Below are 25977 nucleotides of genomic sequence, written 5' to 3'. Positions count from 1 at the left end.
TTTTTTTTTTTTTTTTTGCGGTACGCAGGCCTCTCCCTGCCGTGGCCTCTCCCACCGCAGAGCACAGGCTCCGGACGCGCAGGCTCAGCGACCATGGCTCACGGGCCCAGCGGCTCCACAGCATGTGGTATCCTCCCGGACTGGGGCACGAACCCGCGTCCCCTGCATCGGCAGGCGGACCCCCAACTACTGCGCCACCAGGGAAGCCCCCTGTACACTTTCTAATTGGATTTTTTTTCTATATTCAGTTGTATGAGTTCTTTGTATATTTTGGGTAGTAAACCCCTTATCAGATATATCATTTGCAAATATTTTCTACCATTCAGTAGGCTGCCTTTTCATTTTGTTGATAGTTTCCTTTACTGTGCAAAAGCTTTTTAGTTTGATGTCGTCCTATTTGTTTATTTTTGCTTTTGTTTCCCTTGCCTGAGGAGACATATCCAAAAAAAAAATCAATATTAATATTATGTTAAGACCGATGTCAATATATACACTACCATGTGTAAAATAGATAGCTGTTGGAACCTGCTGTATAGCACAGGGAGCTCAGCTCGGTGCTCTGTGGTGACCTAGATGAGTGGGATGAGGGGGTGAGAGAGAAGTCCAAGAGGGAGGATATATATATATATATATGGCTGATTCACTTTGTTGTACAGCAGAAACTTACACAACATTGTAAACCAACTATACCCCAATTAAAAAAAAAAAAAAAGACTGAGGTCAGATAGCTGACTGCCTGTGTTTTCTTCAGGGAGTTTTGTGGTTTCAGGTATTACATTTAAGTCTTTAATCCATTTTGAGTTTAATTTTATATGTGATGTGATTAAGTAGTCCAGTTTCATTCTTTTGTGTTTAGCTGTCCAGTTCTCCCAACACCATTTATTGAAAAGGCTGTCTTTTCTCCATTGTATATTCTTGCCTCCTTTGTTGTAGATTAATTGATCATATAAGCATGGGCTTTTTTTCTGGGCTCTGTGTTCTGTTCCATTGATCTGTGTACCTGTTTTTGCACCAGTACCATATTGTTTTGATTATTGTAGCTTTGTGGTATAGTTTTAAGTCAGGGAGCATGATACCTCCAGCTTTGTTCTTCTTTCTCAAGATTGCTTTGGCTATCCAGGGTCTTTGTGTTTCTGTACAAATACTAGAATTATTTGTTCTAGTTCTATGAAAAATGAATGTTTTTTGTTTTGTTCTGTTTTTGATAAGGATTGCATTGAATCTGTAGATTGTTCTGGGTAGTGTGGTTATTTTAACAATATTAATTCTTCCAGTCCATGAGCATGGGATATCTTTACATTTGTTTGTCATCTTCAGTTTCTTTCATCAATGTCTTTTTTTTTTTTTTGGCCACACCATGCTGCATGTGGGATCTTAGTTGCCTGATCAGGGATCGAACCCATGCCCCCTACACTGGAAGTGCAGAACCTTAACCACTGGATCGCCAGGGAATTCCTATCAATGTCTTTTTTTATCCTCATAATATTTATTTATGTATTTATTTATTATTGGGGTATAGTTGATGTACAGTATTGTATAAATTTCAGATGATTCACAATTTTTAAAGGTTATACTCCATTTATAGTTATTATAAAATATTGACTATTTTCCCTGTGTTGTACAATATATCCTTGTAGCTTATTTATTTTATACATAGAATACATAGAATTTTGAACCTCTTTATCCCCTACCCCTATCTTGCTCCTCCCCCATTCACTCTCCCCACTGGTAACCACTGGTTTGTTCTCTATATCTATGAGACTTTATTTTTTGTTATATTCACTAGTTTGTTTTATTTTTTAGATTCCACATAAACTTATAAGTGATATCATACAATATTTGCCTTTCTCTGTCTGACTTATTTCACTTAGCATAATACCCTCCAAGTCTGTCCATGTTGTTGCAGATGGCAAGATTTCATTCTTTTTTATGGCTGAGTAGTATTCCATTGTATATATATACTGCATCTTCTTTATCTGTTCATCTGTTGATGGACACTTAGGTTGCTTCCATGTCTTGGCCATTGTAAATAATGCTGCATTGAACATTTCAAATTTGTTTTTGTTTTTATGGATATATACCCAGGAGTGGAATTGCTGGGTATGGAAATTCTATTTTTAGTTCTTTGAGAAACCTCCATACTGTTTTATACAGTGGTAGCCCCAGTTTACCTTCCCACCAACAGTATACAAGGGCTCCCTTTTCTCTTTCATCAGTGTCTTACAGTTTTCAGAGTATAAGTCTTTTACTTCTTTGGTTATATTTATTCCTAGGTATTACATTATTTTTGATGCAATTGTAAATGAGATTGTTTCCTTAATTTATCTTTCTGATAGATCATTATGAGTGTATAGAAATGCACCAGATTTCTCTATATTAATTTTGCATCCTGCAACTTTACTGAATTCATTTATTAGTTCTAATAGTTTTTTGGTAGCATCTTTAGGATTTTCTATGTATAGTGTCATATCATCTGCAAACAGTGACAGTTTTACTTCTTTTCCAGTTTGGATTCCTTTGATTTCCTTTTGTTGTCAGATTGCTGTGGCTAGGACTTCCAGTGCTATGTTGAATAAAAGTAGTGTGAGTGGGCACCCTTGTCTTTTGTTGAGTATGATGTTGGCTGTGGGTTTGTTATATATGGCCTTTATTATGTTGAGGTATGTTCTGTCTATAGCCAGTTTTAGAGAGTTTTTGTCATAAATGGATGTTGAATTTTTGTCAGAAGCCTTTTCTGCATCTATTGAGATGATCATATGATTTTTATTCTTCAGTTTGTTAATGTGGTATATCACATTGATTGGTTTGTGGATATTGAATCATCTTTGCATTGCTGGGATAAATCCCACTTGCTCATGGTGTATGATCCTTTTCATGTAATGTTGAATTTGGTACTCTAGTACTTTGTTGAGAAGTTTTGCATCTATGTTCATCAGTGATATTGGTCTGTAATTTTCTTTTTTTGTGTGGTGGCTTTGTCTGTTTTTGGTATCAGGGTGACACTGGCCTTCTAGAATGAGTTTAAAAGTGTTCCTTTCTCTTCAATTTTTGGGAATATTTTGAGAAGGATACGTGTTACTTCTTCTTTAAATGTTTTGTAGAATTCACCTGTGAAGCTGTCTGGTCCTGGACTTTAGTTCACTGGGAGTTTTTTAAATTACTGATTTAATAATTTCATTACTGGAAATTAGTCTATGGCATGAACCAATTTTTGTGGCTGATAGAAATATTCTCTCTCTTGATTGTGGTTACATGGGTGTATACACTTGTCAAAACTCATTGACCTATACACTTTAAATGTGTACAGTTTATTTTGTGTATTATACTTCAATTAGTTGATTTAAAAAAATCCATACAACCACCCTGTTTAACCACTCATCATTTCTCATTTGGATGAATGCAGTAACCTCCTAAAGGGTATTCCTGCTGTTGTCTCACTCCTTCAAACCCATACACTGTGCAACAACCTGAATGATTCATTTAAAACAAAAACCTGACCTACCTTGTCACTTCCCTGTATATAACCCTTTAATTGTCATCATCACCTGGCTTCTTAAAGTACCATCTAATGTCTTCTTTAGTCTGACCCCTCACTGTCTTCCCAGCTCATCTTCTATTACTCCCTGCCTCTCACTTTGCTTATGACTCATTTCCCAACACTAGCCATGTTAATCTCATTTCTTGTGCTTATACTCATCTCTCCCCTCAGCCTCTTCCCTAGTTTACCCTTTAAAATGCATCTCAGGACTCTCCACCTCCAGAAGGTCTTTATTTACTTATTTAAACCATCCTTCTTCACATGCTTCCTCTCTCCAAGAAAGAGACGTACTCCGATTATGTTTCTTTGGTTCAGTCATGGCTCTTATAGGTATATTTACCATTTTGGCTTATTATGTTTCTAGTCCTTTCTTCCCCACTAGATTGTGTGCTTGTTAAGCACAGTGATTATGTTTTAATTATATTTTGGATCCACAGGCCTGTTTTATAATAGTTGCTTAATACATATTTGTAGAAAGATTGAATATAAATATTAAGTAAGAAAAGAAGGTAAAAGTATACCTAGTGTAATTATTACTACTTTGTTTTAAGCAAAACTTCGCATAGAAAAAAATACTGGGAAGATTTATATCAACATTTTAACACCACTTTGGGTGATAAGATTAGTTTCTTTAATATTTTTGACAGTTTTGCATTTTTCAAAAAAAAATTTAACGTGCAGTTATTTCATGAGACATGACCTAAAAAACTGGCTGTATAACTTTTGCCTATTCAAATGAATTTTTGCATTTCTCTAGGTCCACAACACAGATACAATTTCTAATCCCTTAACCACAGATCTGACTGCGAAGATTCCTGGTTGGTCAAATGTATCAGTTCAACCTGAGGCATCAGAGGACCCGGGTGCTACTCCTAGCATTCAGCAAGTAACAATCCCTGGGAAAATCCTGATTGCTACCCCTCTGCCAGTGGCTCCTTCCTACAGTTATGCCACCCCTACCCCTCAGGCCTCTTTCCAGAGCACCTCAGCACCATACCCAGGTGAGGCCCTTTTCTTCTGTCCTTGGAGATAGGATGGGGAAATAGAGATTTTGATCAAAGTGTTCCCTGTTCGTGGAAAGAAAGGAGGGAGGCATGACTTTTAGATACTGTAGGTTAAAAAAATAGTAATCCTGTTAATGTCCCTGTAATCATAGGACTTGGTCTCTCAATCCTTTTCTCAATAAGCTCCAGCCTATGGGTATTTTGAGGCTCTTTCCAGAGCCAAATTCCACTGTACCTAGATTCAATTAAGTAATGTTCAAGGAGCCAAGCAAGCAGAGGCCACTGGGAAGAAAGAGTCGGATCTGTATAACTGTTTGCCTTCTGAATGGGTGATTGTGGGTCAGATATTTGTGTCTGTGATTTCGATAGCATCTTTATTTTTATTTTTTAAATGTTTATTTATTTATTTATTTAGGCAGTGCCATGTGGCTTATGGGATCTTAGTTCCTTGGCCAGGGATCAAACTGGGGCCACAGCAATGAAAGCACCGAGTCCTAACCACTGGACTGCCAGGGAATTCTGCATCTTTATTTTTTTTATTATTACTATTTTTTGCATCTTTATTTTTAAAGCAACTCATAGGAAGGAGATTTATACAGAGTGTTGCCTTAACAACAAGTCTGCTTCATAAGTTCTGTTCTAAGGTATTAGGAGGAAATGCTTAATCAAGGGAACTAAGTTGATCTTTATCCCCTGAAAAAGTCAACAGGGTGAAGCAAAGCCAGTGAAAACGAATTTTTGCCAATTTTTAATTTCCTAAGGTTTCCTTCAGTGGTAATATAACATAAAATTTTAGTGTTTCAGTCCTGAGGCACTAAAGTAATTTTTGTATTCAGGCAGAATGGTTGTAATTTTTGGTGTAATTGTGAAAGTTTGGGGCTGCGCTGTATATATATAATTTTTAAGATAAATTTATTTATTTATTTTTGGTTGTGTTGGGTCTTTGTTGCTGCATGCGGGCTTTCTCTAGTTGCGGTGAGCGGGGGCTCCTCTTCATTGTGGTGCGCGGGCTTCTCATTGCAGTGGCTTCTAGTTGCAGAGCACAGGCTCTAGGCGCACAGGCTTCAGTAGTTGTGGCACGCAGGCTCAGTTGTTGGGGCTCGCGGGCTCTAGAGCTCAGGCTCAGTAGTTGTGGTGCACGGGCTTAGTTGCTCCGTGGCATGTGGGATCTTCCCGGACCAGGGCTCAAACCCGTGTCCCCTGCATTGGCAGGCGGATTCTTAACCACTGCGCCACCAGGGAAGCCCTGTGCTGTATTTTTGACCATTATACTTTCTCTAAGTATAGTGATTTCCTTCTTTCTTTCTTTTCTTTTTTCTTTTTTTTGAAAGTTACTGCAACAATTCTTATTCCACCTCCTGGAGTGTCTAAATGCTGAAGCTTCCATAATGGATGGTTTCATTTCTCCCCAGGTGCAGTGTTCCCAAGCAGACAGATAAATGTCAAATTTCATATTTGTCTAGGAAACCCTTTTCACCTTCCAGTCTTGGAATATGGGTGAACCAGCCAGTTGTTTGCTTTAAGCTCTCTAGTTCCTAAGTCTCATACCAAGTGAACAATTATTGTTAGAGAAATAAGATTTATATAATCAGTGGTTCTCAACAGCCTGTAAACATTTTTCGTTGTTACAACCATGGAGGAGAGGTGCTACTGACATCTAGTGGGTAGAGACTAGGGATACTACTAAACATCTTACAGTACACAGGACCATCTCCCCACATCCCAACCCCAACACGCACAAAGAATTGGTCCAGAATGTCGTGGTCCAGAGAATTGGTCCAAAGAATTGGTTGTGCCATAGTTGAGAAGCTTTGACATGTATGGAATAGCTGGTGAAAAGCAGAAATATAGTATCTAGCTATTAGCTGATGGATGTTCCAAAAATGCTAAAGTGGTTCAGGAAGTAGATCAGTTCGAACTGAAATGGTCTGGGAAGATTTTTTGGAGAGAAGCCTGGCTTTTAAGCTAGAAACAAAGTACTGTATTTATAATAAAGTAAGCACACACCCCAATTGAAGAAAAAAGCTTTAGCAAAGTCCCCAAGAGTAGACTTCTATGGAGCACAAGAGGGAAAATGAGTATAACTAGAGGCAGAATCGGGTGGAAGGGTGAGATGATGTGATCAGATGATGATGGATCTCTGATGCCAGGTTAGGAATTTGGACTGAAACATGGTGTGGGAGTGGGGGTCTTAAGTAGGAGACTATCATGGTGGGTGAGTATTTTAGAAAAATTCATGGTGATGGGTGTTTTAGGGAGACAGAATGGATTAGAATGGGGAGAGCTAGCAGACGGAAGACCGGTTAAGATTCTTGGAATTATCTAAGTCTATGGCTGTATCAATTGAAATGGAAAGAAAATTAAGGCTGGCCTTGCGGCCAACACTTGCCTTTTCCTCTAGGAACTTTATATATATATTTTATTAGAAAGTTATGTATCAGCATAAAGATGATCCTTGAAACAGTTGAACTCTGTTTATTGAATTCTGTGGAAAGTACTATATAAAGAGGGCTTAGGGAAAGATCATAGTTAAAATACAGTGGAGAAAAACTCAGAAAGGAAGAAAGTGGAATAATATGGTGTCATGATAACCATGAGTTTTAAGATGGAGGCAGTCAGCAGTATTAGATACCACAGAGGTGAAGGATGAGGGTTGAGAAACAGCTATTAGATTAGCTAAGAAGCAGTTTGTTGATGACCTCTAAGGATCCTTTTCGGTGGAAAAGTGGGGGCACAGTCACGTTTCAGGGGATTAGAGAGTGGGTAAATAATGAGGAAATGAAGGCAGTAGCTGAATATTGTTTATAGAAGAAATTTGGCCACAAAAGGAAGGAGAGAAATGAGATAGTCTGGATCTAATTTCTTATCTCTTGTGTATTTTCTTCGTTTCCAGTTATAAAGGAACTGGTGGTATCTGCTGGAAACAGTGTCCAGATTACCTTGCCTAAGAATGAAGTTCAGTTAAATGCATATGTTCTCCAAGAGCCAGATGCAGGTAAAACATCCACTTATATTTGGTTAATGTTTTAATTCATAATGGAATCTACATACATTTACTGTCTGTAAAAGTCCTATGAGAATAAGATATAGCTTGAACATGCACAAATATTTATGTGTTATGAGAGGCAATATAATGTTTGAGATCATGGGCTTTGATGTCAAGGCTGGGTTCAGATCTGAGCTCAGCCAGTCATTAGCTGAATGATTTTAAGCAAATTATTTAACTTCTCTAAGTTTCCATTTCTTTCTCAGTAAAATGAGGATAATAATTCCTACTTTATAAGGTTACTTTAAGAGCAAAATTAAATGGTATAACGTACCTATATACCTCAGTGCCTAGCACATAGCTGATGCTCATTAAATGTAGATTTTATTATGCCCATTTAAAACTGGGACTCAGGTTAACCTGTTTATTTTGGCCAAACAACTAGTAAGTAGCAGATATAGAACTTGTAGAGAAGTTATTAAAGACTACTACTAATATTGATTTGTCATGTAAAAAAAAAGACAAGCCCAATGTAATATACAATATTCAAATTTATAAAATATATAAATTAGGGGATGATTAATTTATTACTTAAGAAAACTTTTGCAATATGCGCATCCCTTTAACCTTTGAAGTACATGTTAATATACCAAAGTTTGACTTATAAACACGTATTCTCTTAAGATTATCTGTGACATGAAGTGAAGCATATGTTGATGGAAGATGATTGCATTGGCTTTGTGTTAACTCTCATTATACGGTTAATCAAGTAGCTCATTGTAAGGCTAGTTAAGCAAAATGCCTTACTGTATTCAGGATGGGGTCCTTGCATTTTAGGTACACATGTCTCCAATACAATATCCCTACTTTCTGGGCCTAGTACCAAATAGTGTATTTATGCAAAAAGTACTTTTCCAGAACCTAAATGCCCTCTCTGTTCTTTTTTTTTTTTTTAAAGAAGATGTTGGGGGTAGGAGTTTATTAATTAATTCATTTTTGCTGTGTTGGGTCTTCATTTCTGTGCAAGGGCTTTCTCTAGTTGTGGCAAGCGGGGGCCACTCTTCATCGCGGTGCGCGGGCCTCTCACTATCGCGGCCTCTCTTGTTGCGGAGCACAGGCTCTAGATGTGCAGGCTCAGTAGTTGTGGCTCACGGTCCCAGCTGCTCATGTGGGATCCTCTCAGACCAGGGCTCGAACCCGTGTCCCCTGCGTTAATTAGCAGGCAGATTCTTAACCACTGCGCCACCAGGGAAGCCCCCCATCTCTGTTCTTTATTTCTGCCCTCACATTGAGTTTTCCTTATCAGTTCATTCCACCTTCCTATAGAGAAACATATTCCTTTCCTCCTCTGGTGATAAGTTAAGGTGAATGGATTTGGTGGCCTTTGAAGATGCAGGTAAAGAAAGAACTGCTTTGAGCTGCCGTTGCTTCCACTCTTCGGTGAAAGATATCCTGGCACTACTATATTTTCTTTTCTAACCCTTATTTGCATATACATTTCTGTGAGTTGATATCACGTTGTATATCAGTATTCCAAAACACATCAGTTCAAAAACAGATTCTTTCAACTCTCCGCTCCCCAGTTTCTTCAGTCTTAATCAGATACATGAGATGGATGGTTTCAAACTTTCAAAGGTTGGGGACGATGAGGCAGGACCAGCTCTGCCTGTTCTTCATTCCTCTCATCTCCTATGGCAGCCCCTGCAGCACCTCTCAGGATCCCTCTAGGGTTCAGAGGCATGATTTGAAAACCACTGCCCTAAATCATTAAAACCAGCATTCTGTCTAACAGACCTGTACTCAGTTGTTCCTACCCTTAGGCAAATTCCTGTCTGTAAGTCATAATTCGTCCCCTGAGCTTTTCTGTTCTAAGAGTATTGTCATTTGTTGAAATTTGTGTTGCTAGCCTTAGATGTTATAAAATTGTCAATTCCCAAGCTAGTGTGAGTCTGTTTTCTGTGTGGGGAAAAAAAATTTCTAACTACAGTTCAAGAAATGTCATCTCTTAGCACCAGTCCTACTTCTACTTCTTCTTTCCTGCTCCTCACGTAACCTAACTTCTACAGATACATTTATGAGAGCTGCCTGGGGCTGACAACTGGCCAAAACAAAGCTAGTATTCTCTGGAGGAAGGAAGAGTAATAGATCTTGTATCTCAGGCTTATAAAGTAAAATCTAGTCTTAAGACTGTTTGGAATTAAGTTCTGTGTGTTAACTTTTGAACTCATGAAGTAAGAAAAAGGTGACCATTCTCTGTAAGCATTTGAGACTTCTTTTTTTTTCCCTTTTATTTTTCCCTTTTTGGGTAGTAAATTAAATGAAACCTTCCTACTGAATCCCACCCATTCCTAGCCATAAATGCATCTTGTTCCAAAAAATATTTAAGACAACTTTAACTGGGGAGGGATTCCATTTAGATAACAGGATTCTATCCTCACGCTACCCAGTCATACAGTCTGAGCTACAAATGAGGACCATTTAATGCTTCATTTGATCTTAATTAATTTCATTGGGGCCTGTTTTAAATGGGCCATCCCCTACCACCTTCTGCAGTGTGTTATTTATTAGCTCAGCAGGAATGAAGTAGCTCTTTTAACTCACCAGGGTGTGATGACCTCAGTGAGACGAGTATTGTTAGCACTCTTTAAAAAGGTATTTTTGAACCATGTTATTTAGAAGTCATTGCTGTTCTTTGTTGCAAAAGAAGTTTTGCAAGAAAATGGCCTTTATTCCCAGTGAGTTCATTCATAGTGGTTTGTAGGGCATGTATTTTCACTGGGATGCCATACCATGAGCAACCTGGTATTTTAGGGGAGGATTGGCCCAAAGCAGCGTGGGTATGGGGCAGGAATGAGCATTGCTGGGAGAGAGTTGGAAGAAGCCCTAAGTATAGTTGAGTCAGCAGAATCCACTTTTTCTTTCAACAGAATATTTGGTTTCCCTTTGGCTCTGGGGTAAAATCTTGAAAACTAAGGTCTTGTCAAGATTGAGAAAAATTTTGTTATTCACAGGCTATGTGGTTGCCCTCTTTGTGTGTAGGTGTGTGTTTTCATGATTTTTGTAACTGCCCTTCTATAGGAGAAACCTACACCTACGACTGGCAGCTGATTACTCATCCTAAAGACTACAGTGGGGAAATGGAAGGGAAACATTCCCAGATCCTCAAACTATCCAAGGTGAATTTGCTTCCTGTCATTTGCAGGGATGGGGTAGAGGTGTTGACCATTTTCTAACATGTATAGTATAGAATTTTCTGTCCACACTTAACTTAGGAACAGTCTTTCAGAAGCGAATCCTCCAAAAGTCTGGCTGGCTGACATCCAGGATTTGTTAGTGTATGATTCTCAAATTTTCATTTATGGTGAGAATATTGTATAAGCATAGTGGTGATAGCTGAAAATACACACTAAACAGCTTTTAAGGGTAACATAAGGATTTTAGAATTTGGGAGATAAGCTAGGTTATTTGTGGCCACATGACTGTGTAAATTGGCTCAGTCTTTTTTTGGGATTCAGTGTAGTTATTAAGAGCCATAAAAATGTTCATATTCTCTGGCCAAGCAATTGCTTTTTCCTTCCTTCTTTCTTTCTTTCTTCCTTCCTCCCTCCCTTCCTTCCTTCCTTCCGTCCATCCTTCCTTCCTTTCTTACCTCTCTTTCTTTCAACAACTGTTCATTGTACACTAGTTATGTGGCAGGTATTGGGGATTTACTAGTGAATTAATCATAATATTAACATTTAAGGAAAATACAGTCTAGTAGGTGCTACTGACCAGAAGCAGGTAATTATAACAGGAGTCCACTAGGTCAGTGCATGGGGTATTGAAGCCCTGGAGAGTTAGAGTAGATTTCTTAGAGTTGGCCAAGTTGGGTCATGAAAGGTGACTGGCTTACTGGGTAAAGGGTGGAGTGGTAATACCCCAAGCAGAGGAAGCAATATGTCCACTGGGCCAAATAATAGAGAAATGTGGGAAAAAGGGAATTTTACGTGGTTCATCCTGACTGGACCCCATGGTATGAGAGGAGCAGTGGCACAAGTAAGTTGGAGATGCAGATGCCAGATGGCACAGAGCCTTGTGTGCCAGAGTGAGGCCTTGGGCTCTTATCCAGAGGGAATATGGCGCCTTTGAAAGGTTTTAAGCAGGAGAATGACATGTTCAGATTTTCAGTTTAGAAGGATCACCCTAACTGCAGGTTGGAGGAGATAAGACTCAAACTAGGGAGACCAGGGAGGAATCTATTGAAAAATGTAGGTGTGAGATAATAATAGTCTGAGTGAAAAAAAAGCTAAATAAATAAAATAAAACTTAAAAACCACCTATTGAGCTCTTACCATGTGCCAGAAACAGTGCGAATTATTTTATGCAGTTATTTCATTTAATCTTCCTAACAACCCCAAGATGTAAATATTAGTATTTGTTTTACAAATGACGAAAATAAAAATTAGAAAAACAAAGTGGTTTGACCACAGTGCACAAAGCTATTAAATGGTAGATTGGGACTGGAACTTTCCATCTCTAAGCCCATGCTCTTAACAATGTGCTATGATGAATGGTTAAAAACTAAGGTGATGACAGTGGGAATGGAGAGAAGTGGGTGGATTTGAGAAATATTATGGAGGTCAACTTGGTGATCAATTAATTGGGTGGAGGTGTTGAGGAAGAGAAGTCCAGGATAATTTTAGCCTTTTGGCTTAGACACTTCGTTGGATGTTGGTATATTTGTGGTGATCTTCACTGAAATGAGGAACATAGATAGAGGAGCAGGTTTGGAAGAGGTTTGCAGATGATTAATTCATGTTGGGACAGAGTGAGTTTGAGGTACCTGTGAAACATTTGAGTGGAGGGACCAATAAGTATTTGGGGGTAAGGGGCTAGGGATCAGGATGCAAGTCCGGGCTGGAGAGATAAATTTGTACACCAGCGTCAAATAGTTGACAACTGAAGCCATGAATAGATGAAAACATCCAGAGAGGGTGTAGAGTGAAGTAATAAATGGATTGCAGTTGGAATGCTGGGGAACACTGTCATTAAAGGTATGGAAGGAAGAGGAAATGGAAGAAAATGAGGAGTAGGCCTAGAAGTGAAAGCCAAGGAAGGAGAGCATTACAAGAAGAAGGAAGTGGTCAAAAATGCTCCATGCATTCAATTAGCGTTTACCCAAAGAAGATAATTCAAAAGAAAGAAAAAAATCATTTTACCTGAAAGGTGTTCACCACAGCATTAGTTATAATAGTAAAATTTTGGAAACAACCCAAATATCCAACAATGTGAAATGCTTATGTGAATTATGGCACATTTATTCATGTACTATTCTGCATCCATTAAAATGACGATTTAAGAGACTGTTCTAATGGGGAAAGTGTTCATGCTAAATGAATGGAAGAAGGAATAATAAAAAGTTTGATATATCGTGATTTTAGCTAAGCCCTGAATACCACTGAACTGTGAGCTCCTCAAAGGTAGGGACCTTATCTAATTCCTCTCCAAACCCCAAGCCTAGGACAATGACCACATAAAATTGATTCTCAATACATGTTTGTTGGACAGATGTACTGTTTATAGCTCTTTTTTTGGATGTGGTAAAAGATTAGAAGGAAATAAGAAAAATGTGATTAATTGGGGTGTTAGGACAATGGGATTGTGGGTGATTTTTTTTAATGTTCATACAGTTAGTGGAAATCAAGAGGGGGAAATATTCAGATATTTGAGAGCTGTTTGGTGTTTTTTACAAAATGTTTTTCTTTGCAGAGATGATTGTTTTAATTTCATAACTGTGAAGTAGGATGGTTGGGCCCTTAATGTTCTTCTGAAAAGAAAATGGGAGTACAGAGATGTTGAAATCCCTTCTGTTGTTCCGAGTCAGCTAGTAATAAGATTCACATGAAAAGCTATGGTTTTTTAGTTTATAATTCATTGTTTCATATCTTCAGCTAGTTTACTTTCTCCGTTTTGGAAATGGTACAAGAAGAGGAGAATTCAAGAAACAACATTGGAAAATTCAGATATATGTGTTATTTTAAATATTATGCTGCTGTTTGTGGTTGTCTAAAAGATCTTCTCTCACTTCTGCAGCTTACTCCAGGCCTGTATGAATTCAAAGTGATTGTAGATGGTCAAAATGCCCATGGGGAAGGCTATGTGAATGTGACAGTGAAACCAGGTATGTTACCCAGCCCTGGCCATGTCTCCACTGCTCCTTCTGCAGGATTCCCAAGGAGATGGAGATGTGATTTTAGGGGTTTTAAATTCTCATTCTTTTTTTGTAATATATTTACGTTTTGGGCAATTCCTAGTTCACAAAGCTTGTTTGTTGTCCCCCTCTACTCAGCTTGCTTGAAAGCAGGAAGTTGCTGCTGTAGTACTTCTGATGTAGTAGATAGGACATGAGCATTGAAAGAAATTGAAAGAATGCGCAGGGCATGGCCTTAGCAGTCGTCAGGTTTAGAAGAGGCTTTAACACTCCCAGGTGTCTTAGGTTAGAATGGCAACCTGATCTGTGACTTTACCATTTGGTGATGCTCAGCTCTCACTTATGTAATGGAAAATGACTTATGCTCCACCCAGATATGGCCTGCTTCTCCTATAATTTATAAAGACCCTCTTCCAATTTCTTGTGGGTCATGTTCTTGCAGAGCCCCGTAAGAATCGGCCTCCTGTTGCCATTGTGTCACCACAGTTCCAGGAGATCTCTCTGCCAACCACTTCTACAGTCATTGATGGCAGCCGTGAGTACTTGTCTAGGCATGATGTTTTAGAAGAGCCTTCACTGTGTACTGGTAGAAGGTTTGGGGCCAACTCTGTCTGCATACTGTTTAGGCCAGTCCTCTTGGCCATGTTAGGGGAAGACCAACCATCTGAAGCAATTGATTAGGAAGTAAAAACCAGACAGGCCCTGTTTAAAATCCCCATGTGGGGCTTCCCTGGTGGCGCAGTGGTTGAGTGTCCGCCTGCCGATGCAGGGGACACGGGTTCGTGCCCTGGTCTGGGAAGATCCCACATGCCGTGGAGCGGCTGGGCCCACGAGCTATGGCCACTGAGCCTGCGCGTCCGGAGCCTGTGCTCCGCAACGGGAGAGGCCACAGCAGTGGGAGGCCCGCATACCGCAAAAAAAAAAAAAAGTCCCCCTGTGGCCTGTCTGCAGCAATAGTTCTGCTCTGAGATGGTAAGAAAGTAGGATTGTTCATGTGTTTAGCATTATTTTAGTTGAAACTTGCTGGTTTTCAAATTTGCTTGCCTGGAGTTGCCATCCTTAGCTATGGAAACAAAGCTCCTTCCTATCATGACAAGATAAGTAACTGAGAGTCTTGACAAAGAGCTCTCACTCAGCTATCACTGCCTAGCAAGATTCTCTTTAGCCTTCTCCTGGAGAGACTCACAGAATGGAGCACACACCCCTGCCTGGGCCCATTGTTAACATGTCACCCTTCAGAGTAGTGTCACCTGATGGGTGACATGAGACGATTTCTGGGCCTTGGCTCTGTGTGTGCAAGAGGTTTCGGGCCTGTCGCCCTCCAGCATTGGCTTGGTCTCTCTGGAGGCCCGTTAAGGCCCTGTCACCCCTGAGTGTCTTGGCACAACAGGGGCTTGTGGCAGAGGCAGCTGCTGCTTTAGCAGAGGGATCTCTAGCAGGTTAAACCTTTCATGTAGGTGATTCTGGCCAGAAGAGGAGGACAGAAGAGTAGCAGGCCAAGAGGAAGAGGCAGAATAGGAAGAAACACTTGTGAGAGTGGCAGAAAGGGTTCACTTAGTACCATTTTATTTTATATTTTTGATTAGATCAAAGTTGAATAATATGTAAAGGTACACAGTGAACAGAATCACTACCCTCCCGGTCTCCCAACTATCCAGTTTTCCTCCAGGCAACCAATGGTATTATCTTATGTATCTTTCCAGAGATATTTGATGCGTATTTAAGAAAATACATATACGGTCCTTATGACAACACATTACATGCGCTGTTACATACAGTGCTTGTTTCTATATGTTGGAGAATTTTTCTGAATTAATACATGCAATACTTCTTCATTCTTTTTTTCCTTTAATGATTACATAACCTTCCATGATATGAATATATGATTTCATTGTATGAATATGTACTTGTTTTCAATCTCTATTGATGACCATTTAGATTTTTTTTTTTTTTTTTTGCGGTACGCGGTCCTCTCACTGTTGTGGCCTCTCCCGGAGGCTCCGGATGCGCAGGCTCAGCGGCCGTGGCTCACGGGCCCAGCCGCTCCGCGGCATGTGAGATCTTCCCAGACCGGGGCACGAACCCGTGTCCCCTGCATCGGCAGGCGGAATCTCAACCACTGTGCCACCAGGGAAGCCCCTTAGATTATTTTTGACTTGCTATTACAAATAACATTATTGTGAATAATCTTGTAAGCATGACATTTAACACAAATATTAGATGTCCTACAGATACACAACACAAGTGCAAGTAGATCTGAAGGATTAAATTCTTAGAAGAGGAATTGCAAGGACAAAGATAAATTTTCCCAAATTGCTCCTTATAGAGGTTGTATCAATTTATGCTTCCACCATGACTTATGAGGGGGCCTCTTTCCCCACACTTTTTACCCACATAATGTGTTGTGAAACTTTGGTGTTTACCAATTTGAGAGGTTAAAAAATGCTATCTCAAGTGTAATTTAAATTTGCATTTCTTTTTTAAGTGAGGTTGAATATCGTTTCATGTGTTTAAGACCTTTTGATTCTCCTTTTTTTATACATATACTTAATACAGTAGCGTTTTAACCAGAGGTTGCCTGTGTTGGAGTCCTTGGAAAACTACGCAGTGGAATATTCGTAGAGAGGCAGAATGACCCAATAATCTGAGGGAAGAAACACTCTGGGGAGATAGTCTGTAATTTCATGAAGTTTTCCTAGCCTCAAATCTCTGGGTAGTTGCCCTGGTTTGTATAAACTGGATAAGTGCTAAGACCCAGTGCTCTCATGCTGTAACTGATATTTCTTTATGGTCAAGAAAGCACGGATGATGATAAGATCGTCCAGTACCATTGGGAAGAACTTAAGGGACCTCTGAGAGAAGAGAAGATTTCTGAAGATACGGCCATATTAAAACTAAGTAAGCTCGTCCCTGGGAACTACACTTTCAGGTAAATTTGGATCCTTCAAGTTTACCATAGGCCATTTTTTTCCCCTTATGGGTTTTACATTCTTATAGGAGTCACTCTGACAGATATCAAATTCCCTGTAGAGTTGGCTGATAATATAGCCTTTGGTTCCCCTGGTTCTTTGAGCCATGTTGTAACTGTGGTCACAATAGTGATAACTTTTTAGGGCAAAGGTTCTTGCATAATAGATCAGGATCCACAGAGCTAATCCTTCTCAGAGCCTTATTTGGCATATATCCAAACCTTTTTTTAGAATTTCTGTCATTAAGTGAAAGGGCCCATCTTCCTTTGCCTTTTCTCAGGAAAAATCTAGAAGGAATCTACTCTCATCTCTCCCCTTTGGGAAATGCTTCCTCAACTTAGGATATATCAAAATCTTTACTTTTGACTTAGTGGTTTATTTGAATATGATTTGTAGCATCTTTCTCTGTTGGGGCTTTTCAGAGAATTTGATTCAAAGATAGTTCTTTTGGGAACTAGTGTTGATATACTAGACTGTGATTAATGAGTGTGAGGCTGACCCTAGAGTAATCCTCCTTATATTTGCATTATTCACTGTAGGCTACAAAGCACTCGTACATGAGTGTCACGCAAACACCATATGTACACTATACCATCCTCATTTTACATCTGAGAAAAATGAGGCTTGGTGTATTTACTAACTTCTCTGAGGTCACACAGCTAGAGCTGAAATGCAGATTTTCTAATCCCCAAGTCAGGACTCATTCTACTCTGCTCCTTGACTTGGCCTATATGTATTTTGTTTATGCTTCCTTGAATGCCCTTCTCAATCTGTTGGGACTCCGCCTATCTTTAAGAACCTCCTCAGTTTTCTGTGAGGCTCTCTGAGATCCCTCCAGAGAGGAGAGGGTATGTCCCTCCTCTTTCCCTGTTGCACTCAGTGCCTCTATGTGGTGCCTGCCATGGTGCAACGGCTTGTTCATGGGTATCTGTCTTCCCCACTGGATCTGAGATTAACCACGTTGTAGACACTACCAGAGACGCAGCAAGGAATGTCCTAGCACAGCACCTACCATACAAATAAATATACAAGTTCTGACTTAGCAGCACTCTCACTGACTCAAGACTTCAAGTGAATGAAGGGTAGCTGCTATTACAACGAGGTAGGAGCCTTCTCACTGAGTTAAAATGGAAATGTGAGTTGGTTTTCGCCTTGGATTTCTAATATAGGAATTTTAACATTTATGGAATTTAGCCTGGGCGATGTTCATCCTTTTTGAAATAGTAACAATAATAGCTACTGCTTCTTGAACATTTTCTGTGTTAAGTACTGTTCTGAGCTCTTTGCACGCAGTAGCTCATTTAACCCTTGTACCTGGTATTATAATGGCTCTTATTTTACAGATTAGGAAATATTGTCACAGAGAGGTTAAGTAACTTGCCCAAGGTCACACAGGTTGTCTGATTCCAGAGTCTGAGCTTTTAACCACAGTATTAACCTAGAGTGTTTTGGGTGAATGGGATATTGGGTGCAGTTCTTTTTTTCTAAGCCTCAGTCCATGAAATGATGGGATTGGGTTTGATTAGCATTAAGGTCCAATCTGTTTGATTGCACTTACCTTTTCCTCTCCCCTGCTTTTACACAGCAGTGGCCTCTTTCCCCAGCCCTGTGGTCAGCTGCTGTTTGGTTCCAGAACTTTTGTGTGCAAGCCAGGGACTGTCTGAGGTGAAAGTCAGCGTAATGGGCAGCTGCCATTTTGCCATCTGTCTATAACTTGCTTTGTTCTGAAATAGGAGACAAATAAGACATGTTAAAAAAAAAAACAAAACTGAAAACAGAGAAACTGGAAAGAGAGGAAAACTTCTGTGGATTTTTCTTTTTCAGATGTTTGCTGATTTGCACATGTCTGTGTGTCTGATGTTTTTGTGTTCTTTTTCTAAAAGCTGTAATATCAGAAGTCCCCTTAAGATCATAGGTAAAAAGTGAGATTGTGGGATGAAAACCCCACAGATGTCTGGCTCTTTCTGTGGCTGGTTGTGAGGTTTAAACAAACGACATGTCTTTTATATGCTTTTCCTCTTTCTGTCAGCAAAATGGAAGCAGCCCAAACCTCCTTGCTTGCTTCTGCTCACATTTTGAGGTGGCAAGAGAAGCTTTAGGCTGTTCAGCTGGAAGGCATCATTTAGGTAGAAGCCTGCTCTTACAAATGAACATTTTTTTTTCTCTTGCAAATTCTCTTTCACACTGGCACAAACTGTGGGACGCTTGCGTAGGAGAATTCATTTCCATCTCGGGCTTCTATCTTACTGGAGCTAGCCCCCCTGGTCCATCCTAGAGGCTGTCTGCCCAGGAAGTCCATTCTTGTGCTGTGTACACAGCCAAAACAGGATGATGGGAGGAGAGCCTGCTGCAGTCAGAGCTTGCTTTATTTAGTGTAGCGTCTTTGAACCCCATAGGAATAGTGGCCAGGGATTATTGCTTCTTAAGACTTGGTTCTGGGCTTTGGAGTCAGAGAACTGGGCTTGCATGTTGGCTCACTATTTAGCTCTGGGCAGGTTTCTTACCTCTCTAAGGCTTCTATAATAGTGAGGTTGATGATACCTATTCTATATGATTGTTGTGAGGGCCAGATCAGACAATGCTTATAAAGGTCCCAGCCACAGACACTTGCAGGCAGCAGAGCGAAATGGTGCTGGAGATATACTGTCTAGATTTAGATCCTGACTCCACTGTTTTCAAGCTTTCAAACTTGGGCAAGTTACTTTACCTCTTTTGGCCTCGGTCTCCTCATATGTATAAGGAGTAAAATGGGGATAGTACTTTATAGAGCTGTTGTGAGGATTGAATGAGATACAAAGTGCTTAGAACAGTACCTGGCACACAGTAAACCCTCAGTCGGTGTTAGCTTCTAGTATTATTCTAACTTTCCAAAAAGAATGCGTTAGAATTGGTTACCGATTGGTAATCCTGCCACATTGGTATTTTTTAGCCTTGATTTTCAGTTCTTCCATGTTTATTCCTCTTTCTTTAAGACCATCCCTGATTGCATTCCTCTCTCTTTCCTGATAGCTTGACTGTAGTAGACTCTGATGGAGCTACCAACTCTACCACTGCAAGCCTGACAGTGAACAAGGCTGTGGATTACCCCCCTGTGGCCAATGCAGGCCCCAACCAAGTGATCACCCTGCCCCAAAACTCCATCACCCTCTTTGGGAATCAGAGCACTGATGATCACGGCATCACCAGCTATGAGTGGTCACTCAGCCCAAACAGCAAAGGGAAAGTGATGGAGATGCAGGTAGGAGGGAATAGTTTCTGTCTTTTCTTGCCCAGGGAATTAGAGCTGCTGGACTGGGTCACCCATCCAAGGCTTATATTTCTCCATCTTAATAACCAAAGTCAGATTAGTGAACAGAACATTTGAATTTTTAAAAAAATCTAGAAAGATTAAGGGGCCTTTAATTAACACATTAGCAAAAACTTTATCTTAAATGTTTAGTATTAGAGGAAAAGACTGGTAGCTGCTCTAGGATAATTTCAGGGAGTAAAATTCTTTAGAAGCTACAAGGGTGCAAATTTTTTTTTTTTTTTTTATACAGCACAGGACAATTTATTGATTTATTTTTAACAGTTGTGAGTTACAGTACTACATAACCCTCCATGGACTCTTTACAGCTACCGTCTCCTTTTCGAAAGTCTCTTTTTTCCCAAACATTCCGTCCAAAGGATGAATGGTCTGCTTGCACCCAGTGCCATCCAAATGTTCAAGTCAAAAACATTTATACATTTTACATTTAGTTCTTTTATTTTTTTGTCTGCTAAAAATAGTATTGCAAGTTTTGGCTTCTTGTGACATAAAAATTACAATCACGTGCAAAACGCCAACAATGAAGCATTGATCAGAATTCAAGCAGGTTGTCCAATCTGAATGCTTTAGATGCTGCATCATTTTCCTTTCCGTTTTTCTCAAATAAACAAAACAAACAAACAAAACCCACAAACCCTTGCTATGTTAGAAACACCTTGTACCGAGCACCCCCATGGTCTCCGGCCACCGGTGGGTGACATGCTCGGAGCTGGCTGGATGACATAATGACAAATTTATGCAGCAGCAACATTTGGAAACAGTAGTTAAAGCTCAAGACGGCTCTCAACTCTCAATTCTGTGTTTAGGATTTACTGCTGGCAGAGGCAAACAGAGGTTTTCTCTGAGTTTTCAGTTGGTTAATGGGCCATAGGCCTTTTTCTACTTGCAGCAAGATATTTCCATAATTTTTATCGGAGTATAGTTGCTTTAAAATGTGTTAGTTTCTGCTGAAGAGTGCAAATCTTAGTGAGCTCTATTACAAATTGGAGGAGATTGCCTGACTAGCTGGTGAGCATCTTCTCTCTGGAGATATGTAAGAAGAGACTAGATCTGTCACCAGGTAGGTAACGTAAGTAAATGAAGAAAACTGGATGCGGACTGTGGCAAACCAGAGGGCGTAAGCCCTGACCAAAGGGGTCAGCAGCCCTCCAGTCAGGCTGGTTGTTGCCACGCTGGAGTATCGTCCCAGTGTTGCTAGGTCCTCCAGCTTTTCAAGACAAGACAGAAACCTAGACTTCTATGTGAAATTTTCCAACTTTTAAGAACCCTAAGGCCAAATAAAATGTCTGCAAGGTGTTAGGTTAGGTTTCTCCGCTGTTGCAGAATCTGTACAGACCTGTAAGGGCACACACAGCATTACAAAGCATCTTGAGTCATTGCTGCCATGTTTTATCGAGGCAGCTTTGTTAGGGTCACGCTGTGTAGCTTCAGTAGGAAGAACATTGTTTTGTAAATTGTGTTATTTTATTATATGTTAATGGTTTTCTTTCTGCTTGGGTCATCGAAATGGATCTTGATTATCTCTGCACATTTTCCTGTACTCGTCTACCTTGTGAGAGCTCTGACTTTATTTGAAACTGTTGCTGTGTCAGAGGGTTATTTCCTTGAAGGGTGAAACTTTTAACAAGATGTCCCACAGTGTCTGATTGAGCATTCAGTAATTGTGTTGAATTGGGAGGTAATGACCCACTACCAACCTAGGTTTAGAAAACTGGGTAAATCATTTAGACCAGAGTAGGACTTCTTGTATTATGTGATTCCGGGAGTCCACTTGTCTGTATTTATATATCCAGGGTGTTAGAACACCGACCCTACAGCTCTCTGCCATGCAAGAAGGAGACTATACTTACCAACTCACAGTGACTGACACAATAGGACAGCAGGCCACCGCTCAAGTGACTGTTATTGTGCAGCCTGGTAAGTTCTAACCTTGTGGTGCAGGCTCTTCTGTTGGCTGGTCCCTTGACCCTTGGGGGGAGAAGAGGGCTTGGGTTCTGAGCTCCATGAGGGTGGAAGTGGGAGTTACCAATCCACCAAGCCCCTGGCAGCTGCTCTTGTCCATTCCCCAAGTGCTTTCTTCATAGCTAGAGAGAAGGAGTATTTCACAACCTCGCTTGTGCCCTTGCTCTTGGCGAGTTATTGTGCCTTCAAGGGGAGCTAGCAGATAGAGTCTCTGCCAGCCCAAATCTTACCATGTCCTATTTTTTTTTTTTTTTTTTTTGGCTGCGGCTTGCAGGATCTCACTTCCCCGACCAAGGATTGAACCTGAGCCACAGCAGTGAAAGCACCGAATCCTAACCACTAGACCACCAGGGAACTCCTCCCACCATGTCCTTTAAGGGCCACCTTAAAGCCCACTTCCTCAAGAAAGCCCTACCTTATCTTTCAGACCCTCTCATTTGAACTCGTATAGCATTATACTTCAATCCATGTTCTTTCAGAGTTGTTTTATACGTTTCAGTCTTATATTCTTCATGCGAGCTCCCTGACCATACCCTTACCTCACACCGTATCTGACAGTTCTATGAGTGGAGAGGGAGAGTCCTTGAGGCTTCCAGAACATACGTCCCAATTGGTTCCTCTCCTTTCCCAGCTGGACTGCCTGCTTTTGAACTCCCAAGTCTCTTGTCTTCTAGAAAACAACAAGCCTCCACAGGCAGATGCAGGTCCAGATAAAGAGCTGACTCTTCCCATGGATAGCACAACCCTGGATGGCAGCAAAAGCTCAGATGATCAGAAAATTATCTCATATCTCTGGGAAAAAACACAGTGAGTATTGACACAAAATCCTTATGTATGCAAGGGCTCCAGACCTTTGAAGAGCAAGGTTTTATTTGCTTTTAAGAGTTTACTTTCTCTTATTAGCTTATCCAAGGGGGATTACTGAGAAAGAAATGTTTGCAATCCCAAACTTCAACTCTAAGAAAAATATAATTTTTGTAAGAAGGAAAAAAAGAATGCTTACCATTAGCTGTCCCCAGGTAGTACTTTGTGGTTCTGGTGCTTTTACAGGTACAATCCATTTGCTGAAGTGCATAGTTTAATTACACTTGAGAGGCAGGATGGAAGGGGTAATGGAGCAGAAAAATACTGTTGCTCAAAATTAACTGGGTAAGGCTGTCAGGGGGGATGGGACAGAGCAGCTCTTAAGGGGAATTGAAAATTCATCTCCAAAATGAAAGCATTACTCTGTTATTGTTTCCTTGTAGATACCATATGCCATTTATGTTAGCCAGAGGCCAAAGGCAATAACCAAAATAATACTAATTAAATTGGAATTACCTAATCGAACCATTCCTGGTTCTCACAGTTTCTTTCAGCTCCTTTAAACCATAACAAATGGAACTCAGATTATATGCAGGATCCCACAGGAAGCAATCCCAAGGAAGACTTAAAAGCATTCCCAATTTCCAAAGGTAGCAACCATAGGACAGACTGGGTTTTTTGTTTTTGCTTTTGTTTTTGACTAGGATGTTAGAGATGGGTGGGGAGGGGCTGTAATTTGACTTGTAAAAGCACTTGACTTACGATTAGTGAGTTGGATTCTAGAAATGATTTTCCTTAGCTTTCGTTTCTTATCTTTTGGAGAACCTAATTTTCCTCAACCCAGCATGTTTTAATTATAACTGTTTATTGAAGATACAGCAGATAAACCTTTTAGTTCAGTTCTATTAGTGTTTACAGCAGAAATAATCCTTAGCATAGCTTCTTGGAGGAGAATCTGTTTCAAGGGGGGCTGCTAGGGTCAGGGTTATACATTTAAACAGCAAAACAAAACAGAGCAAAACCTGGGAGTCTACAGGTTTCTCTGGTTGTCCTGCAGTGTTAACGAAAGCTCTGAGGCATTTTGACCCTTGAACAGAAGGGCTGTCTGGTATGTGTGCAGTGTTGTGCCTACATGCTGGCTCAGAGCTCGCTCACCTGCAGCATGAGGCCACAGGGGAGGAGGAAAGATGCAGGGCATCCTGGTTCCTCTGTGGCCCCTGTCCAGGAGCTGGAGGGAGTTTTGCCTGTAGAACTGCTAAGAAGAGGATGGTTTTACCCTGAGAGTTCCTCTGTAGCCTTGGCCCATTTCCTTTCCCTGACTTTTCAGCAAGAGGGAGTTTGGCATGTGACTAAGGAATGCATTTTGCTTCTTTTCTGGCAAGAGCTGAACCAATCACTGGGCCAGAAATGCTTTTCAGAAACATCACTCTTAAATCATTCTTTTGATCAGAGACCTGCTCAGAGCACTTTCTTCCTTTTACTGGAGCAGCAAAGAGTTTGAATGTTCTAGAAGCTCTTACAAAGGATAAGGCTAGATGTGTTTGAAAGCTGGTGAATGGAATTTTCTGATCAGCAGGTAGCCTGTATTTTGGGGCCAAATGACACGCTGTCCAAATGGAATATTTTTAAACATGCCCTCTCAAGGTGTGAGAAACAGTAGTTCATGTCTTAGCTGAGGCAATAATTGTCTGCTCCTGCGGGGACAGGAGAGCAGTAGACAGGTACAGTTCCACCCTCTGGTTTCTCTCTTTGTCCAGGGGACCTGACGGGGTACAGCTTGAGAATGCTAACAGCAGTGTCGCCACTGTGACTGGGCTGCAAGTGGGAACCTACGTGTTCACCTTGACCGTCAAGGATGAGAGGAACCTGCAAAGCCAGAGCTCTGTGAATGTCATTGTCAAAGAAGGTACCTCACTGCCTTGGGTTGGTGCAGCAGCCTCTGGGCCAGATAACTGAAGAATGCATCATCTCTTGTTTGGTTTCAGAAACTGATTAGAGACAAAGTAGGGAAGGAAGTTAGAGGTTAGGGTAACTCTTAGTTGCTTTTCTACAACACCCTTTGAGTGAGCGACTTTTAAGGTGAATTTTAACTTCTTGTTTTCCCTCCCTTCCTTCTCAGTTGAATAGGGAGAGAATTAAGGTTTTTTTACTTTGTATTTTTTTAAAAATAAATAAATTTATTTATTTATTTATTTTTGGCTGCCATGGGTCTTCGTTGCTGTGTGTGGGCTTCCTCTAGTTGTGGCCAGCAGGGGCTACTCTTCGTTGCAGTGCGTGGGCTTCTCACTGCTGTGGCTTCTCTTGTTGTGGAGCACAGGCTCTTGGCACGCGGGCTTCAGTAGTTGTGGCACTCGGGCTCAGTAGTTTTGGGTCGCAGGCTCTAGAGCACAGGCTCAGTAGTTGTGGCGCACGGGCTTAGTTGCTCTGTGGCATGTGAGATCTTCCCGGACCAGGGCTCGAACCCACGTCTCTGAATTGGTAGGCGGCTTGTTAACCACTGCGCCACCAGGGAAGACTTGCATTTTTATTTTGCCTCTGCTGCTGGGGTTTCTGTGACTCTCCTGCTAGCTACAGTGACACCTGCTGTCAGACCTTAGAATGACTGCCCTGCACTGGAGCTTCCCATGCTCATCCTAGGAGCATGCACACTGAGGCCAACTTGAGCAAAAGTGGATTGTCCTCGCTCTGGTTTGCAGGCACAGTGATCAGTGATGGTCTTAGGAGAGGTCTATAAGCTGATGGTAGGAAAAGCTATCAGATATGCAGGTGATCCCCAAACACAGTGTACTGAACTCAGTGAGTAGAGAGCACACACTGAGTAAACAAAGCTGCAGGTGGGGCCCAGAATAAGAAAAGTGTCTCTCTTCTTTTTCTCTATTAAAGTGCTAAGGAAGAAGTCAAGAAAGATGTTCAGAGAATAACATTTTCAGCCATATTTTGAAGATAATTTGTGATATCAGCTGATGAAACCTGAACTTCAGGGCTTTAATCCACTTTAGGCCTTCGTTTCCGATCATCATATATCCCCAAGCAGAGAAATGGGTTCCTTTGCGGGAGGCTGCTATGAGAATACAAGAGGAAACTATACTTGTCCCCTCTACTGTACTGGTGTCAGGGGAACATTTCTCTGGGTGGGAATGGAGCCTCAGGACCTGTGGCACTGGTGGCGTTAGCTCTACACTGTTAGTTGCTGGCATGGGCATGGATAAGCACTTAA

At 40.8% G+C, this 25977-nt stretch overlaps 1 protein-coding gene across 2 annotated transcripts in view; it reads left to right on the top strand.

The window, feature by feature from the left end:
- Positions 1–25977, top strand: part of KIAA0319L (KIAA0319 like) — a 105613-nt gene that overhangs the window by 61971 nt on the left and 17665 nt on the right. For both annotated transcript variants that reach the window (XM_024738734.1, XM_024738735.1), the window contains exons 4-13: positions 4296–4539; positions 7436–7537; positions 10607–10704; positions 13601–13688; positions 14161–14253; positions 16515–16647; positions 19697–19925; positions 21788–21911; positions 22631–22763; positions 24518–24666. In XM_024738734.1, the coding sequence (XP_024594502.1) occupies positions 4296–4539; positions 7436–7537; positions 10607–10704; positions 13601–13688; positions 14161–14253; positions 16515–16647; positions 19697–19925; positions 21788–21911; positions 22631–22763; positions 24518–24666 (1393 nt within the window). The remainder of the gene's footprint in view (positions 1–4295; positions 4540–7435; positions 7538–10606; positions 10705–13600; positions 13689–14160; positions 14254–16514; positions 16648–19696; positions 19926–21787; positions 21912–22630; positions 22764–24517; positions 24667–25977) is intronic.

The sequence above is a fragment of the Neophocaena asiaeorientalis genome, unplaced genomic scaffold (assembly GCF_003031525.2).
Source record: "Neophocaena asiaeorientalis asiaeorientalis breed wild unplaced genomic scaffold, Neophocaena_asiaeorientalis_V1.1 scaffold106, whole genome shotgun sequence".
NCBI classification, from domain to species: Eukaryota; Metazoa; Chordata; class Mammalia; order Artiodactyla; family Phocoenidae; genus Neophocaena; species Neophocaena asiaeorientalis.
The sequence above is the reverse complement of the archived record's forward strand: the minus strand, read 5'-3'. Positions and strand labels throughout refer to the sequence as shown.